This window comes from Spermophilus citellus (assembly GCF_964194105.1).
Source record: "Spermophilus citellus genome assembly, chromosome: 2".
NCBI lineage: Eukaryota > Metazoa > Chordata > Mammalia > Rodentia > Sciuridae > Spermophilus > Spermophilus citellus.
Window position 1 is genome coordinate 162,519,171 of NC_138183.1, and position 17,946 is coordinate 162,537,116.

At 37.9% G+C, this 17,946-nt stretch overlaps 1 protein-coding gene across 1 annotated transcript in view; it reads right to left on the bottom strand.

The window, feature by feature from the left end:
* Nucleotides 1-8,203: 8,203 nt before the first annotated feature.
* ELMOD1 (ELMO domain containing 1) overlaps nt 8,204-17,946 on the bottom strand; it is a 75,084-nt gene continuing 65,341 nt past the window's right edge. The window contains exons 10-11 of the mRNA XM_081282200.1: nt 16,986-17,119; nt 8,204-9,472 (exon numbers count right to left, since the gene is read on the bottom strand). Of these exons, the coding sequence (XP_081138326.1) occupies nt 9,300-9,472; nt 16,986-17,119 (307 nt within the window). The 3' untranslated portion in view covers nt 8,204-9,299. The remainder of the gene's footprint in view (nt 9,473-16,985; nt 17,120-17,946) is intronic.

Genomic DNA, 17,946 nt, shown 5'->3' on the forward strand with positions numbered 1-17,946 from the left:
TGCCTAGCTAGCTTGTGCCAGGACCCTGTGTGTGATCTTTAATAACACACACACACACACACACACACACACACACACACACACACAAACAAAACAAAACTTACACTTGACACCAAAAACATGATTCATTAGAGGTACATTGATATATTGGGCCTCACCAAATTTAAAATATTCTGTTTTGAGAAAGACTTCCTTAAGAGGATGAAAAGAAACTACAGACAGGGACAAAGTATTTGCAAACTGAATACCTACCTGACAAAGAATTAGTATCTCATATATACAAAAAGAAATCTTAAAATTAACCAAACAATCCACTTAGAAAATGGGCAAAATCATGAACAGACATTTTACTACAGAGGATATAAAATGGCAAATAAACACATGAAAAAAGATTTTAAATCCTTTGTCATTAGGTAAGTGCAAATCAAAACCACAATGACACATCCCTGTACCTCTATCAAGGGATTGGAGATTGAACCCAAGAGTGTTCTACTACTGAACTACACCCCCATCTCCCCTTAAATTTTTTTTTTTGTAACAGGGTCTTTTTTAGTGGCCTCAAATTTGTGATCCTCCTGTTTCAGTCTCCTGTCTCAATTTTCTGAGTTACTGGGATTACAGGAATGTGCCACCTACCCAACTTCCTTCTATAACATTCTTGAATTAATCAAACACTAACAATGGAGTGGTTGCCAGGGCCTAGAAACAGGGACTGAAAAAGGAAAATACATACAGCTATAAAAGGACAGTGCAAAGCATTCATATGGTATTGGAACCATTCTAAATATTGACTGTGATGGTGATTGTACGATTTTTTTTTCCTACAAACATGAAAAACACACAAACACAAACACACACTTCCAAATTAGTACATGTAAATCTGGTAAAATCTGAACAAGACAAATGGTTTGTTATTGATGTCAATTTTCTGGTTGTTATATTGTAGTACAACTATACAAGTCATCATTGGGGAAAACAGAACAAAGGGTAGATGAGATTGCTTTATGTTATTACTTATAATTGAATATTGTATGAAATACAATTCTTAAGGAGTTTAATAAAACATGCTTTCAAAACTTGGAAAACACCTAATTAATGTGATTAAAAATGTTAATCCATAAAAACAAATAAACCCACAGAAAATTAGTGGCATTTTAGATAGATCCTGTTTAGATGGTCCATGTATACATACTTTTGTGTAAATGGAGGTAATTTTTAAAGAGAGGACCCTTCACATTTATGTAATTTATTCATTCATGTTAATTCAGTTTATATTTAAAAAGGGTCAGGATTTAAATGGGTAAGAATGAGCAGGGAAAAGACATCAAGCCAAGAAATTAGCTATGTGGCTTATAATAAGGATACATATAACCTCAAATCTATAACTTTATAATGACGTTTAAGTAGCTTTCTTGTAATTGGCATGTGTTTAATATTGTTTTAAGTTCATCATGTTTATTCTAGATCATGAAAAAAAGGTTCAGATTATTGTTATTCTGTGTGATACTCTTTGGTTTATTTAAGAATGGACTCTATCTTGTTCTGCAAATGTTTTGTTCCTCTCTTAAAATAAGGTCAGAACAGTTGAACCCTCAGAATTGCATTATTTGGGTTATATTGTTGCCTTTAAAATTCCTGGGTTCATTCGAGGAAGCACAAGGCTTTTGAAATAACTTCCACGAATAGTCACTTTTATTGACTGAATTAAGCCCCCCAAATCCAATAAGATATATTAGAAATAGTTATTTGGGGCAAATTAAGGAAAAATGAAGTCATAAAGGTGAGGCCCTAATCTAATAGTATTGGTGATCTTATAAGAAAAGATCTCTTCCTCTCTCCTCCTGTCTCCATATGCATGCAGCGAAGAAAGGCCATGTGAGCACAAGGTGAGAGGTTGCCATCTGCAAGCCAGGAAGAAGGCCTTCACCAGAACTTGACCATGCTGGTACCCTAATCTCAGATTTTCAGCTTGCAGAACTGTTAGAATGTTGTTTGAGCCACCCAGTGTATGGTATTTTGTTATGGTGCCCTGGGTAGACTAATACAGTTGTCATGGTACACCTAGGTAGTTCTATTCACTGAGAGGAAAACTTTGACTAACAAGAGTTTGTTTTCTCCAGCATCTAGGAGACTGGCCATCCTGACAGACATCTTGAGAGAAGGAAACTCTTTGAAAAAGGCCATCAGTGGGAATCTGTACTTGGGGCAGCAGCAGGTTTGGCTATTATAGAAAGGTTCCTAAGAAACATTCGAGGTGGGGAGGCAGCCCATCCTCCAAGGCTGGTGTCCAGGGTGATGGCCATCCTCCTCTATGCTAACTTGTTTGCACCTCCAGAGATGAAAATAGAATGCACAGTGCTTCTTTGTTTAGGGGTAGGCACAGGGTCAAGTTACACTAACAGTAAAGTTAGGGAAAACAAAGGGTATGTTTCATTCATTTCTAAATCATTAACAGCTAAGGCCAAACCTTGTCAGGTTTCAGTGGAGAGCAACCAGATCAATATTCTCTAAAGCAGTACTTCTCAATTTAATGTGCACATAAATCACCTGGTGAGGATGTTAAAATGAAGATTCTCAATTCAGCTGGTTTGAGGAGGGGCATGAGGTTATTAATTTCTAACAATGCTCATGCTGAGGGGACAAAGACTGTATTTTGAGAAGACCCTAGACTATGAGGTCCCTGAGAACAAGGCCAATATCTTGTTTCTAATTTGATCCTCAGACTTGCCACGATGTCTGGCATGAAAATAAATTTTTGATAAATATTTGCTGAATATTTGAATTAGTAGGGACACTGGCTATAAGGACAAATTTTATAGATTAATTTTCTGTTAGAATAAGCTCCTAGCTAAAAATCAAATGGACAAAAACCAAACCATAATTAAACATATATTTATTACTTTGGAGTTTCCCAAACACTTTAATTAATAATACCTTATTTTATTTTTGCTGTTACCACAATCCTTTGAAGAGCAATTGTCATTATTATTTTATTACGGATGGTGAAGCAAAGTCAGAGAGGTTAAGTCAGTGACTTAAGGAAGGCCAGAGCACATACACTGACCAGTACATGTTTTTTGCTGTTGTACTCTGCAGAAAAGATAAAACTTGACCAAACATGACCAAAAAAAGATACTCTTGGTATCCTACAGTTTGAGTTCATGTCTGTATTTTTCTGTATGTTATACACTTGGCTCAGAAGAGCTAACATGTCAAAAATGTAGTATGGTGTGAGGATATTTGTCAAAAATAGCCAGTATGCTCTCTGGGTTACTTGGACAAACCAGCTGCCACTGAAGGCTCCTTTCTCCCAGCAGAGTTTGCACCCGGACTTAGCTTCCCCTAAAACCAAAGAATTTCTTCCCAAGGGCAACATCCCACAGACCAAGTGTTGGGAGCCACTCTGGACAGGAGCTATGTATACACCTTTAAGTCCTGAGTGTACTGAACTGGTATTGCACCCATTGCAATGCAATTGGACCTTACCTCCACTTGGATAAAAGAGGTGGAGCTCTAGGAGTGGGCGTCACCTGATGGAGTTGGATTACACCCACATGTTCATTGTAACCCTACCCCTTGCTCCATTTGAATGGCTTCTCCTTAATAAAACCAGGTGTGCTCTTTCTCTTTCTTGCCTACCTTGCCCCCCTCGTGGGAGCTGTGGCTGAGGAACAGTCACTGAACCCAAAGAAAAGGTACTTTCTGTGCGTCTTTATTTAGTCAGCCCAAATTCACTTGGAATGACCCTGATTGGTTTTGTTGCGTGACTCCCATCCAAGGACTCCAGGTGCTGGGCTCCACCTGGTTTCCAACCAGCTGGAGGTAGGTCCAGCTTGCCTGGCTCATCACTCCTCTGACACAGCTGCTTTTCTGCTCACCATAAAAGAAAGACAAGTGTGATATGTCTCTATATACCTGAATTCATATCTGCTGTTAGAGTTTGGATCCGAGGTGTCCCAGAAAGCTCCCCGTTAATGCAGGAGGTGAAGTGATTAGATTAGGAGAGCGTTAACATAATCAGTCCATCTTAGTTTGAATGAACTAACTAAGCAGGGAGTGGTTGAAGGAGATGGATCACTGGGGATGTGCCCTGGAAGAGTTTATCTTCCCTGCAGCCCCTTCCCCTCTAACTCTGCTTCCTGGCCACCATGAGGTGAACAGCCCGTCTCCGCCACCACCCTTTCACCATGATGTTCTGCCTCATCTTGGGACCAAAGTGATAGGGTCAGCTGACCTTGAACTGAGACTCCTGAAACCATGATCCCAAAATAAACATTTCCTCCTCTAAATTGGTCTTTTTAAAAATATTTTTTTAGTTGTTGATGGACCTTTATTTTATTGATTCATTTAAATGTGATGCTGAGACTCAAACCCAGTGCCTCACACAAGCTAGGCAAATGCTCTACCATTGAGCCACAACTTCAGCTCTCTAAATTGGTCTTTGTCTGGCTTTTTGGTCACAGTGATTTAAAGACAATACCTACAGTGTGTCTAGTACAGTACCTGTCAAGCCTTGGGGCAATGGAAAGCACTCATACCTTCCTGTCTTGCTGATTCTGACTTCAGAAATTTCCCTAAAAAAGCCTGTTTCAAACCTGGAGCCCCGTGATGCTGCAGAATGCATCTGAACCCATGTGTGCTAGGCAATCAGAAAGGGACCCCTTACCTGGCACTGCACAGGGGGGTTAATTATAGTTTTACAAGTTTAATTTGTTTTCTCTTCTCTTTGACACACTTTCCTAATTGCCATAAACCTGTCTTCTATGTCCCAAAGCATAGCACAGTCCTAGGTAACAGATGAAAATAGCCAACATTTCAGTCTTGTAACCTTGCCCTGACCCTTATCTTTACCATCTCTGCTGAGTTTCCATGAAATATCCCAGGGAATTAAGCACAACACCATTTCTGTTAGTTTTTCTGATTAGCAGCATTCTGGAGGTTATCTTAGGTTGATAGGTCACTAGAGAGATTTTCTTTCTGAAGAGTGCACCTGCCCAAAGCCCCTGTATTTCTCTTCCCACAGAAATGCCCTGCAGCATCTGGCCTGAGGATGCCCTCAGCCAGGCTCCACAAACCCAGCTTGATGAGGTTTCCCTCCAGGGAGCAGGAATGAAATATGCAGCACTATCCCACCTGCCTGGGAAGGCAAGGACCAGGAGAAAGAGCTTAAAATATTGTCAAAACTGTCGTGTATCAAAGGGAGGAAATTCTGATTAAAAAAAATGTGGGAAGTCCTGAGGAACAGTGAGGCAGCATTTGTGATCTGCAGGTTTGAATTCATCTTGCAGATATCTGAGCAAGAAATATTTATTAACACACATATTGCTTGGGGCAGTATGGTGTGTGTGTAAGTGTGTATGTATGTTTGTATGAATTTTTTTTTAAAGTGGGAGAGGAATTCTTTTTTTTTAAGAGAGAGAGAGAGAGAGAGGGAGAGAGAGAGGAGAGAGAGAAGAGAGAGAGAATTTTTTAATATTTACTTTTTAGTTATTGGTGGACACAGCATCTTTGTTTGTATGTGGTGCTAAGGATCGAACCTGGGCCGCACGCATGCCAGGCGAGCGCGCTACCGCTTGAGCCACATCCCCAGCCCGTATGTTTGTATGTATAAGCACACACATGAGTGGGTCTGAGCATCGTAGGTGTTTATAATCCACCAGTCACCTGGAATAGTAGAGAAGAACTCTAGTTAGATAGATAGTATAGCATAATGATTAGATGTCTGGGCATAAGGCCATTTACCTCAAGGTCTAGCTTTTCCCTTTACCTTTCTCTTGAGACCCTTAGCAATAAGTCAAGAAAAGAAAGTAAGAGTGCACTACCCACAATCCCAAAGATTCAAAAGCTGAGGCAGGAGGATCTCAAGTTTGAAGTCAGCCTGGGCAATTTGGTGAGGCCCAGTCTCAAAATAAAAAATGGAGCTCAGTAGTAGAGTGCTCCTGGGTTCAATTCCCAGTACTAAGAAAGAAAGAAAAGAAAGCAAACAAAAACCGTTTGATTTCATAGATTGTCAGGAGATGACACAATCCTGGGACATGGCATAAGAGCTCATTAAATCTTAGCTCTTGAAATGGAATCCAAGCCAGCATCTTTTCCTTCTTCTAGGACTTAATGTTATCTCTGTTCTGCTTTCCTGCCTTTTGTCTCTAGATTAGGGAAATTATCTCTGTTACTTCCTGGAGAGTTAGAGGCTTGGCTTTGATACAGTACTTGCCACTATGGCTCAATTTCCCACATGTGGATGTGGGCTCACTGTGCTGAGAATTTTAACTTTTCTTTTTGTCTGTCCCCCCTTCTATCATCTCCCATCCCCTGTCCTCACACTGTACCAACTCTGGTCCAGTCCTCACTCCCAATTTGAGTCTGGTCCCTTATGTTTTATGGGTCAATGTAATTTGTAGCCACGAAGTTGGAGTGCCAAGTTTTATTTCCCCATTACTAATTTTGGCACAGTTTTTGAAGTTGAAATTGTCAGCACAGTCTAAGCCCATACCTTTGAAAGGTCTCTATGATTTGGGGTAGAACCCTATGATATACTTCTCTTGCCAGAGATCAGAAAGTGAAAAAACAAGGGTTGTATTTGCCTAACAGAGTTGAGTGGACAATTCTTACTTACATTTATCTCTTGGTCTACTGTGGTCACCTAACATCACAGTTTCTTAAACTTCCCAGTTTACCTTGATGTACTAAAGAAATTAAGAGCATCTTCTTTATCTTTCAAAAGTGACCTGGCTTGGAAGATATGCTATAAAATTCACTCTGTCTTTAGGAGTTGGTGTATAGTTAAGTTTCTTTTCAAATATAGGAGAAATGAAGACTTTTTCCCCCCCATTACATTAAAATAACAAGAACTGTGAGAAGGAAAGTCAGGTTGAAGTCTCAAGTTCCAGAAATGGTGCTTCAAAAAAACATTTTTTTTTCTTTTCCTGTAGTCCAAGCTGGAATATATTTTAATCATAGCAAGCAGTATTTTAAAAACACTTGAAAGAAGCTTGCTACACAATTTACATTTTACGTGGTCAATCCTTGTTCAATGGAATAAATATAAGCAAGCTAAAAATACTCTGGGGAAACACATGCGTGCGCTTGCACACACACACACACACACACACACACACACACACACACCACATTTCTGGAGCTTTTGGAAGCTCTCTTTCTCACCTTACTTTGTGTTACTGGGTAGCAGGCATCTTCCAGAAAGAGGTGTGAATGAGAAATCTAATAATATTCAGAACTAGGAGGAGTTGGCAGAGCTTTTTCAAAATTGTGCAGCCATGTTAAGATACAACAGAGAGACAGCATTAAAGGAGCTGAGAGGGGAAACTCTTAGCTTTGTTAATGTCAACCATCTCTACCTGAACAGAGGAGACATGAGCTGGTGTAAGTGCCACACACTATCAAGCCATAGCAGTGACATGGGACCACAGTGGATAGAAAGAGACAGTGCCCACATGTGGCTGACAGAGGCTGAGCTGCATATACAATAATGCCTTCATCTCCAGCAGCTGCAGCTTCACTGGCAATTGAGCATTCTCAAGACAGGCTACTTAGGAGGCTTGCCGTTTCTCACTTCCCAGGAGAGGAATACACATTCTTGTCATTACTCATGATATGCATCACATGTTAACCAACTCCTTCTCCTCTGCATTCTAAGAAAAGGCAAGGGATTCTAACAGAGGCAATGCAAGATGCTGCCACCAGGTACAGGATCAAAAAAAGGCAGAAGATGAATCACACAGTCCTGGAGGAACTAGATTAGGAGAGGAAACAATGGGTAGTATGTGTTTTCCTCAGCTGTCTAGCAGTGGCCAAGCAAGATGGTATAGGAAATAAGGAAGAAAAAGCTGGATCTTATTCTTTCATTAAAGCACCATAAGACCTTGAAAATAAAGAAGTCTTTCAGACGTAACACATGCTTACTCACACCCAGTTAATCTGAAAGATGGCATGATTTACAATCAGCTTCAGGTCATCAGTCTTTGACATTCTACCAGATCACATATTTGCAAATTCAGAAGCTGTACGAGCACAAAAATTATTAATATGAAATCTACTCTCCGTTACAGTAGAATGACATGTAATTTATTCATATATCTGACAGTTAGGCAGTACTCAAAATTCATTTAAATAAGCAAGTGATTACACAAACATCTAATAATACTAAAATTGATAGTCTGAAAGTATAAAATACCATGGGTATGAAATGCCATGGTAAATACTATTCAACAGACTACAATCATAATTCCAAACTAAATCACATTTTTTAAAATGATTTTTAGCAGTTTTGGAATGATTTCACTTTACTTTTTCCAAGCAATTTAATTCTTCCACTGATAAGATCATTATTTTCAAGAAATATTGCAGAATGATATAGTTTTGGTTTCTATATTGCAACATATTTTCTTGCAAATTGTTTTTTAATATTGCCCATTGACATAGAAAACAAACCAGTCAGCACTCAGTTCCCCAAGCGAAGATGCTTGGATCAGAACAGTGCTGGGGGATAACTCTGAGTTCAGCAAGAGGCGGGCAGTGAAAAACCTTTTGCAGCTTTTGAAATAGGCTTACTTCTCTTCTGAGGCTCCAAGAATCATGAACATATTTAGACACCCAAGCCAGTGAAACTATGAGAATAAAAAAAATCATTTGATCACCAGATGACCATGATACAATTGCAACTGGGGTTAAGATACAAAATAATTCTGCAGAACTTCACACAAAAACAGCTCCTACCTAAAGTTACTTCTTGTAAGCCTCATTACATTTTTGTGAAGCACAGCTATGTTTGCAGGAAGAGTTTGGCTTATCATGTGTCTGTCTGTATTATGTTAAAGTCTTATACTTTATCAGAAATGAGGTCCAAGCATGAACCTGGCTTGAAAAGCTAGCAGCAGTAGTCATGAAACATATCAACAAATTAAAAGGCTTTCACAGAACAAGATTCAGCTAAACCTCTTACATACAAAATACAGCTAGTGAAATCCAAGTCTTTAATGTTGAGTTATGAGGGGGAGGAAAAAAATTTAAAAAAATAGAAAACTCTTTCCATACCTGGGTGTCAAGGCAAGATGTAACACTGCATAATGCCATAATATAAGCAGTCACTGGAGGACAGATAGTCCAGAAATAGCGATATTTGGGGATCTTGGAATTATGACCAAGAGATGAAAATACTGTATCAAAAGGCATGCATATAATCACTGTGTGCATTCAGTGTGTGAGCTGTGACCTAAGCAGAGACCTAACACGACAATGAGGCAGTGTTCCAGGGTATCCATTAAAATCAGTGTGGGCGACTACATGTTGATTAAACCTTCAGAGGCAGCAAAATGCGGGCACAGCGCCATGTCTGGATTTTGCAGCTGTTTTATGATCCTCTTGCGGAATTTCTCCCTCACACGATTAAATTCCATTATGTCCATGGGATCTTCTTCAATCCAAAACTTGTGAAATTCATGCATCAAATAGCCTGTTAGAGATAAGGCAGTGATAAGAACACAAGAGATAAAGGTTCTTAAACATATTAAACAACCATCCTGAATGAGTTAGACCAAAATCACAGAACCCATGGAGCTCAAAGAAATTCAAAATTTAGCAAATAAGACTATTTAAGATTATTTTTGGGGTTGGGGGGTAGCTTGGTGTTAGAGTCACTTGCTTAGTATGCTTAAGGATGTGGGGTTTGATAATCAGCACATCAAAAAAAATTCTTTATTCTTTAAGACCAGTGAAGCAGAAGCTAGCAATTGGTTAAGATTTTTACAGTTGGTCTTAGAATTATTCTCAATTTCAGGAAGCAGGAAGACAAATCAGTTCTGCCATCTCTTGAATATGGATCACATGGGGAATATATTCTGAAAGGCCAACAGTGACTACTTCATCCTTCTCCTCCTAATTAAATTAATATAATGGTTCAATTTTTCAAAATTACTCTGCTCCACCTTTTCTGTTTTGACTTTTGATTTAACTGCTTTTTAAATTACCATGACAAATCAAACAAATGCATTTTGACAATCTATTATGAGACAATAAGAATGGTAAATCAACTCTGAACAACACAGACTGGTCATTAAACTATGTGAAATTGATAATAAGACTTCCTTGCTCTGAAGCATAATTTCATATTCGAATGCCTTTGTGTCTCAAAAATGTTATCTATGAATGATCTGGAGTGGGAAAATTTTGAAAAAAATGTGAAGACCTTGATACAAGAATCTACTTATTGTGTCTGTTTCCCATAGTGCCCCCTCCCCTCCACCACATTTAAAATTGAAATGTGGATTGTTTTTTTTAAAGACAATTATAGGTATTTGTATGTAATAAATTAATTGCAAACTCTATCTTAGAAAAGATAGAAATCTATCTTAGAAAAGAGTATTTAAGGAAATAATCCTATCAAAACAAACATTACACAAGCTTTTTTGTTTGTTAACTTTAGAAAGTATTTGAAAACAGGAGCCAAGACTGGAGTAAGACACCTGGTTTAAATATCAGCTCTTCTACCTCTTTATGTGAACAGAAATGAAGAATCATATTAGAAAGAATATACTCAGTTTGAATATTAAAAAATTAACAACTTTTGTTTTTCTGGTAACTAACAATGATTGGGAATCCTTTTGACAAAATTCCATAAACAGATTTAAAAAATCTTTATTCATATATATAATACAAATTAGAAGTAACCTCCCCTCAACATATATGGCCAGGTGTAGACCCACTTGTACTCCTGTTCCTCCCATCATATTCTTCTCATTATTTTTGTTAGGTATGCTCATACACCCATAAGTACACGGTCTCTACACAAATATAGGACAGGGAGAGAGAGTATTTATTTTATGTTTCTTTTGGGTTCACTGTTCTATTTCTTTTAGGATAGTCTGTCTTTGGGCTCTTCACATGCAGTAATTGACATGACTGCTTTTAACATTTCTGATAAGAGACACAATCTACCCTCACCCAACTGGCCCATGGTTACACACACTAGGGCTGACAATCAGAAAATACTCAGATCAGCAGTATCAGTCACCTGGGAGCCATCTTCTCTGTCTGTGTTCATCTGATGCTTGGATTCCCCAAGGCAGCCCAAGGTGGCATCCAGGCTTGATGGTTCCATGGGTGAGAAGCTTGTCTCTTAAAACGGTTCTCACATGGAGCCTAAAGCTTTAGGTTTTATGGAGCAAATTCAATCCTCAGTCAGATCCTTCAGATCCAAGTATCTGAAGTGTGCTTTAAGCCCAGTGCTTATCTCATCTCCAGGCTGGGTATCCCTATTTCTCCTCACCATTTCCACATACCCTGTTGGAGTTTATTTATCAGCCTGGTTGTTTTGGTGCACACCAAAGAGAAACTTGTTTCCTCTAACCTCAGTCTTATCCAATGAAAAGAAGTCAATAATCTGCCCATTTTAGTAACTAAACAAATTCTTAAAATATCCCAGGAATGATTTGGGGTACCTGTTAATAATGCAGGTCCTTCCAGATTCAACCAAACTTGCAATCCATTAAGAATCCTGTGTTACTAAAGTTTGAGAACCTATGGTCTAGAAGATGACATCTTTTTAAGTGCCCTTGGCTTCCTTCTAAATATTAAGATTTCTATGGGTCTAAAAGAAATCTATGATAATGTATAATTTCTTCTCTTTTCTTAGTATATAAAATACGCATAATTTTCCTGACTGGTTTTTGAGCTCAAATAAACATATCTGAGCTATTTTGCATGGAAAGTCAAGTTTCTAATACTATGAATTAAAAATGTCCATGATGTATCTCATTAGTATCTTATAAGTAACAGCATCTTTACTCCTGTTGACAATGATAAATACATACTGTGAAAAGTCATCTTTTAAAAATTTTATTTTTAATTGCACTATTTATAGGGTACAATGTAATAATTTGATACATGTATACAGTGTGGAATGATCAAATTAGTGTACATAGCATTTCCATCTCAAATGTTTATCATCATCTTTTAATAATTAATTTTTCTGCAACATACATAAAAATGTTCATTCTTCTATAATGTGTAGATATATTTGGCAAATACTCTAAAGATGATGTAGTGTGGCACAGAGTTCTAAAATAACGCAGTTCCATTTAGTTTTTTTTAATAATGCTTTCATTTACAGTATCTTTTATATATTATATATATTTTTAAGTTGTCGTTGGACCATTTATTTTATTTATATGCAGTGCTGAGAAACGAACCCAGTGCCTCACACAGGCCAGGCAAGCACTCTACCGCTGAGCTATAACTCCAGCCCAGCTCCATTTAGTTTCGCCTGTTTTCTACCTTATGCACAATTACAGAACATCATCTTGGAAGTTTTAAAAAATTGGCTAGATGAAGTGGTTCATATCTGATACCACTCTCATGATACCTCCTCTTAAGGCTACAAATTCAAACTGTAGAGCTTGTAGACAGATTCCCTGGGATTCTCTCTATTCATTAGGAAAGCAATTAGAGATCATATAACATGATTGTAATAAAAATGCAGAAATGGTGGCCCAGAATCCCAGGTATATATTACAGTCATAAAACTCTTCTCATTTTATATAATGTGGGGTGTTCAAAAATTCATTTGACCAGTTGGTCAGGTAACCCATCCTCCAATTACAAATATGTAACTGATACAACATTAGGTGCTGAGGATGAAGAGAAAGGTCGAGTTCTGTGTTTCCTAATTTCTCAGTCTCCTGGAGAGAGGGAGACAGGTATGCAATTTCAGCTGATGATCTGTTAGCTCAGGAAGCTAACAAAGCAGTGAGGAAAGCAGGAGAAAACAGAGGCCAAGGTATGGCTAACAGTCTCTCACTTAATTCTTACAACAGCTTTGTGGGGTAGGCAATGTAGATTTTATATCTCTATTTTACACCAGAGGACACTGGGCTTAGATAAGATTCTTGAAGGGTGCATAGTTACACAATGACAGCAGGAAATCAGGACCACAAACCAGTTGATTTCCCACAGCTGCAACAGCCAGCCTTTCCTATGCATTCTGTTCCTCTGGTTCTTATTCTTACTGAATAGTTTTTCTTCTGAAGGTCAAAGAAAAGAAAAGACAATTCCTTTTCCTCTTCCGGCCATTGTGTGTTCCTTTGCTCACTAGCCTAACCTCACTCCATTTTAATGGGGCTGTGTGTTCAGTAGAGCTTTAGATTGAATGCAGTTTCTGTAACATAGTCCCTTGGCAGTGCAGTGTTCACCGAATAATACTGTGAAGTCATAATGATGGAGCCATTATGTTCTTATATTCTTCCACCTAGATGAAATACTTATTTTGAATACTAATTTGGCTTTCCATCTCAAGCCTGCAGCAAATTTATTGCTGCTTCAATGTGTCTTGGTTTTGCTTCACTGCATCGGGTTACTGGAGAGCAGAGAGATGCGCAAGGACACAGGTAATTGCAAAAATATTACAGAGGAGACGTGCAGAACTGATCATAGTTGGTGAAGGAATAATGAAGCTAGGGCACAGTTTGCTTTCTCTAAAGACTCCCCAGTTCCTCTGCCTATGAGCCAATCTACAGGGAACTGCTGCTGTTTCCAAAACCTGAGGAGTGCCTTGGGAAATAAGTAATCCTATGGCATGCTTACTCATCTGCTCTGGGATTCTCAGAAACATTTCAATCCAGGACAAGGCTAAAATTTTCCAGATCATATAGTGTCCCCTTCACCTTATAAAGAACATTGCCCAATATTGTAGCTTCCTTTCCATTCACCCATCCATTCATCCATGCATCCAATAAATAGTTACTCAGTGTTTACTCTGCACGAGGATCTGTGCTGAGGGTATGGCAGTGGACAAAACAGAAATGCTATTTCCCTATAATTTTAACTTTGATTATTTTCCCGGGAAATGCCCTTCACTGTGTGGCACTGATTTTCTTCCTCAATGCTGATGAATTTCAAATCTGTAGCTTGTGCCATTCAGATTCTTCAGAGCTCCAGAGCCTTATATTAGAATGTCCATTCTGTGGCTCTACATGGATTTCACTCTGCTTGCCTAAAATTAAACTCACTTTATTTTCCCTCAGAATTTCCCTTATTTCCATAAAGAGCATGGAAAATACAGAATAGGCTAAGTGTAATGGACTAAGGAAATGTAGCATGAGGTTTTATTTAGCTACACGTTCATGCTCTTTAATGTGGCCTTCAAAGCTCTTTGGGATCTGGCCCCATTCTACTCTAATATTCCCAGTATCACCTCTAGTCACGCTCTGTCTCCTCCCCGACACTCTCTGCTCTACTACTTGATTCCACTTTCTTCTGTTTTGTGACCTTTGCCCTGCCACTTCCTCTGGCCCAACCAGTCAGCTACTATTGCTTTATTTTCTGTCACTTGTCCTTCAGGTCTCATTGAAAGTGGCAGTTGCTTCCAGGAGCTTTCCTTAATTCCCAGACTTAGTGAACTTTGAAAGCCATAGGTGTTTGCAATTTTTAAAAACTAGCTTTACTTTCTCAATCACAAAAGTCTTCCCAGAATGTTTTACTTCCTTGTTTAGATGTCTGTCTTCTTCATCCCAGAACCTGACCTGCAGTAAAATCTCAATATTTGTTAGAGATGGTCAGAGTTATTACAGGAGTACATATAATCATCCAATTGTCAAAATAGGAGCTGTAATGGCATTATATGTGGGACTCACATTTTCTATGGACAAGTTATAAAGTATATGCATCTTTAAATTTCCTTTTAGTTTCTAATCTAAGTTACACATGCATATTGTTCAGAGTCAAATAGTTTAACAAGTCTAGTTGCAAAAAAAGAGAACAAAACAAAACAAAATATTCCAGTCTCACTTGCCCTAATTCTTGCATTTCAACTCTTTGAGCTGATTATTTTGACTACTGACCTCTATAGTTCTAAATAACAAGATTTCCATTGCTTGATTTTTTTAAACTCCCTTTTATAAGAGATGAAGACTTAGCTCCCTTTCACCCACCTAGACATATGACCATTTATTTTCTCATCTCTTCTTAGATTTTTAAAATTGCCTTATTTTTTATTTGCTTAGTTTTCCACTTTAACCTTAAACCATCTCTAAAGTACGCTAATGTCCTCTTAATGTGCTTGAACGTGATAGATACTATATTTTTTATGGTATTAGGAATGGAACCCAGTGGTGCTTTACCACTAAGCCACATCCCCACTACTTTTAATTTTTGAGAAAGGGTCTCACTAAATTGGTAAGGCTAACCTCAAACTTGAGATCCTCCTTCCTCAGCCTCCCAAGTTGCTGGGTTTACAGGTGTATGTCACCATGCCCAAACAAAAAAATGGTAGATAGTCTATCAGTTTTATAGTCTTAAAACAGTCTACTAGAGCCTTCTGTACCTGCTAAAATACAAATTTCTTAGAGACTATTGCACAGACTTTATCTTGGGCTTTCTCTTCACATTACCCTAAAACCCCCCTTCACTTCTCTCATGGGATAAATCCTGTCTTCTGGATCCATTTATTCATTTTAAGATTATTTTTAGGGCTGGGGATGTAGCTTAGTTGGTAGAGGGTTTGCCTCCCATGCATAAGGCCCTGGTTTCAATCCCCAACCCCACACACACCAAAAAAAAAAAAAATATTCTCTTATTGTGTGGAATTACATTCTATTAGGAACTTCCTGATAAAAGTACCAGGAAGTAAACTGTTCAAGATCTTGCATTTTAAAAAGTGTTTATTCTATTTCAGTATTTAACTGGTAAGTTAGACCGGGACTAGAATTATAAACTGGAAATCATATTCCCTTCATGTTTTCTTAAATATTTGCAGACATTATCCCATTGTCTTCTAGACTACAACGTTGCTATTGAGAAGTCCAATGTCATCTCTAGTCCAAATTCTTCATATGACAACTTTGGAAAATTTCAAGATCATATCTTTCCAGTGTCATGATATTTCACAGTGGTATTTTGGTGTGGGTCTATTTTCATCCACTATGTTGGTGCTTAGTAGTTTAAATATGAAAGTCCATCCTTCAGTTCAGAAAATTTTCCTGATCTATTTCTTTGGTTCCCTTTCCTTTGTTTTCCTTTTTTCCAGGACTCCTGTTTTTCAGATATAAAACTTCCTGGAATAGTCTTTTCTTTTTCCACCTTTATTTTCTATTTTTTATCAATGCCTTTTTTTTTTTTGTTTTTTTTTTTTTGTTTTTTTGTTTTTTTTTGGTTTTGTTTTGTTTCTGGGCAAGGTTTTCAACCTTATCTTGTAATGTTGGAGATTTCATTTCTGCTAAAACATAGATCTGGCAGTCAACTCAGGCTGTGTAGAGAGCTGTACTCTTGAGTGCTATGCCATGTGGGATCATAGGGAGAGAGGCACTTGCAACATCTTTAAGTCAACCAGAAGCTGACACATTGAATATCATGCAAAGCAGGAAAGAGTCAAATTCATGAAACCTAAAAATATGAGTGTAGTTTCTGAGTGAGAAAATAATCTGTTTTAGTCAGATTTTTTTTTTTTTTTTTTTTTTTTTGTCACTGTGATCAAAAGACCTGACAAGAACCGCATAGAGGAGGAAAAGTTTATTTTGGCTCATGGTTTCAGAGATTCAGTCCATGATTGGCTAACTTCACAGCTCATCATAACAGAAGGGTGTGGCAGAGGCAAGCAACTCAGGTTATGGCAACTGGGTAGCAGAGAGAGAGAACTCTGTTCACCAGGAACAAAATATAAACCCCAAGGTCATGCCCCCAATAACCTACTTCTTCTAGTCACACCCTGTCTGCCTGTAGTTACCACCCAGTTAACCCACATCAGAAGATTGATCCACTTGATTAGGTTGCAGTTCTCATGATGTAATGAGTCATCTCTGAGTATTCCTTCTATGAGTGGGGGATATCAAATAAAAAATTCACAACCAAATAAAAAATTCAAAACCAAAGGAAAGATTTCAAAGGGCCCAAAACAGCACAAAGATTTCTCAGCTTTGATCCTTTTCTGGAGTGCTCTATAGACACTTGTATTGATAATTAAATGACAGAACACTTACAGAACGTTTGTTGGAAGTGAGACAATGTTGGAGCTTCTGGAGCGATGTTGTAGAAGTGGGTTTTTAGTGCTCCACTGACCAGTAGATTATATGCCAGATCGGTTATATTGATGCCCACAATTGCAAATGAGTACCTGTGAGGTGAAAACCACAAAACCAATAGTGTTGCATATATGGGAAATAAGCATTTCAAAAAATGATAACTTGGGTTTTCAATTCCTATTACATTATCAGAGTGGAAAATTGCTCTTTCTTCTCCACCCCATCAAAACTTTGACTTTTATAATTGATCATATGGTTTAAATAATGCATACCCAAAGAGTTGAGAGTTCATATGGTTTGACTTGGTAATTCTACTTCCAAAATATCCAAAGTGGCCTGGCGCGGTGGCACACACCTGTAATCCCAGTGTCTCAGGAGGCTGAGACAGGAGGATCACGAGTTCAAAGCCAGCCTCAGCAATAGCAAGGTGCTAAGCAACTCAGCAAGATAATAAAATACAAAATTGGGCTGGGGATGTGGCTCAGGGATTGAGTGCCCCTGAGTTCAACCCCTGGTACCACCCCCCAAAAAAATAAATAAATAAAAATTTAAAAAGCCCAAAATATACAATGTGGGCTAATGTTTACACACAGATATTAATCACAGCATTATTTATAATAGCAAGATGTGGAAACTATTCTTAAAAATAATGACTAGAGAAATAGATTACAGTAATCTCATATACCATATTACAGCTGACTAAATCTATGTTTTTAAATCCTATTTAAGCAGGATATAAAACTTTATGGATTTAACAAGCCAAGTTTAAAATATATACAAATGTGCATGAAAAAAGGCTAGAATGAAATGCCACAAAATATTAATGTGGATACACAAGAATAATAAGATCAGGGTGATATTTTGGTTTACTTTCTATGCTTCAGAATAAATCATATATCATTTAAGTGAGAGAAATTTA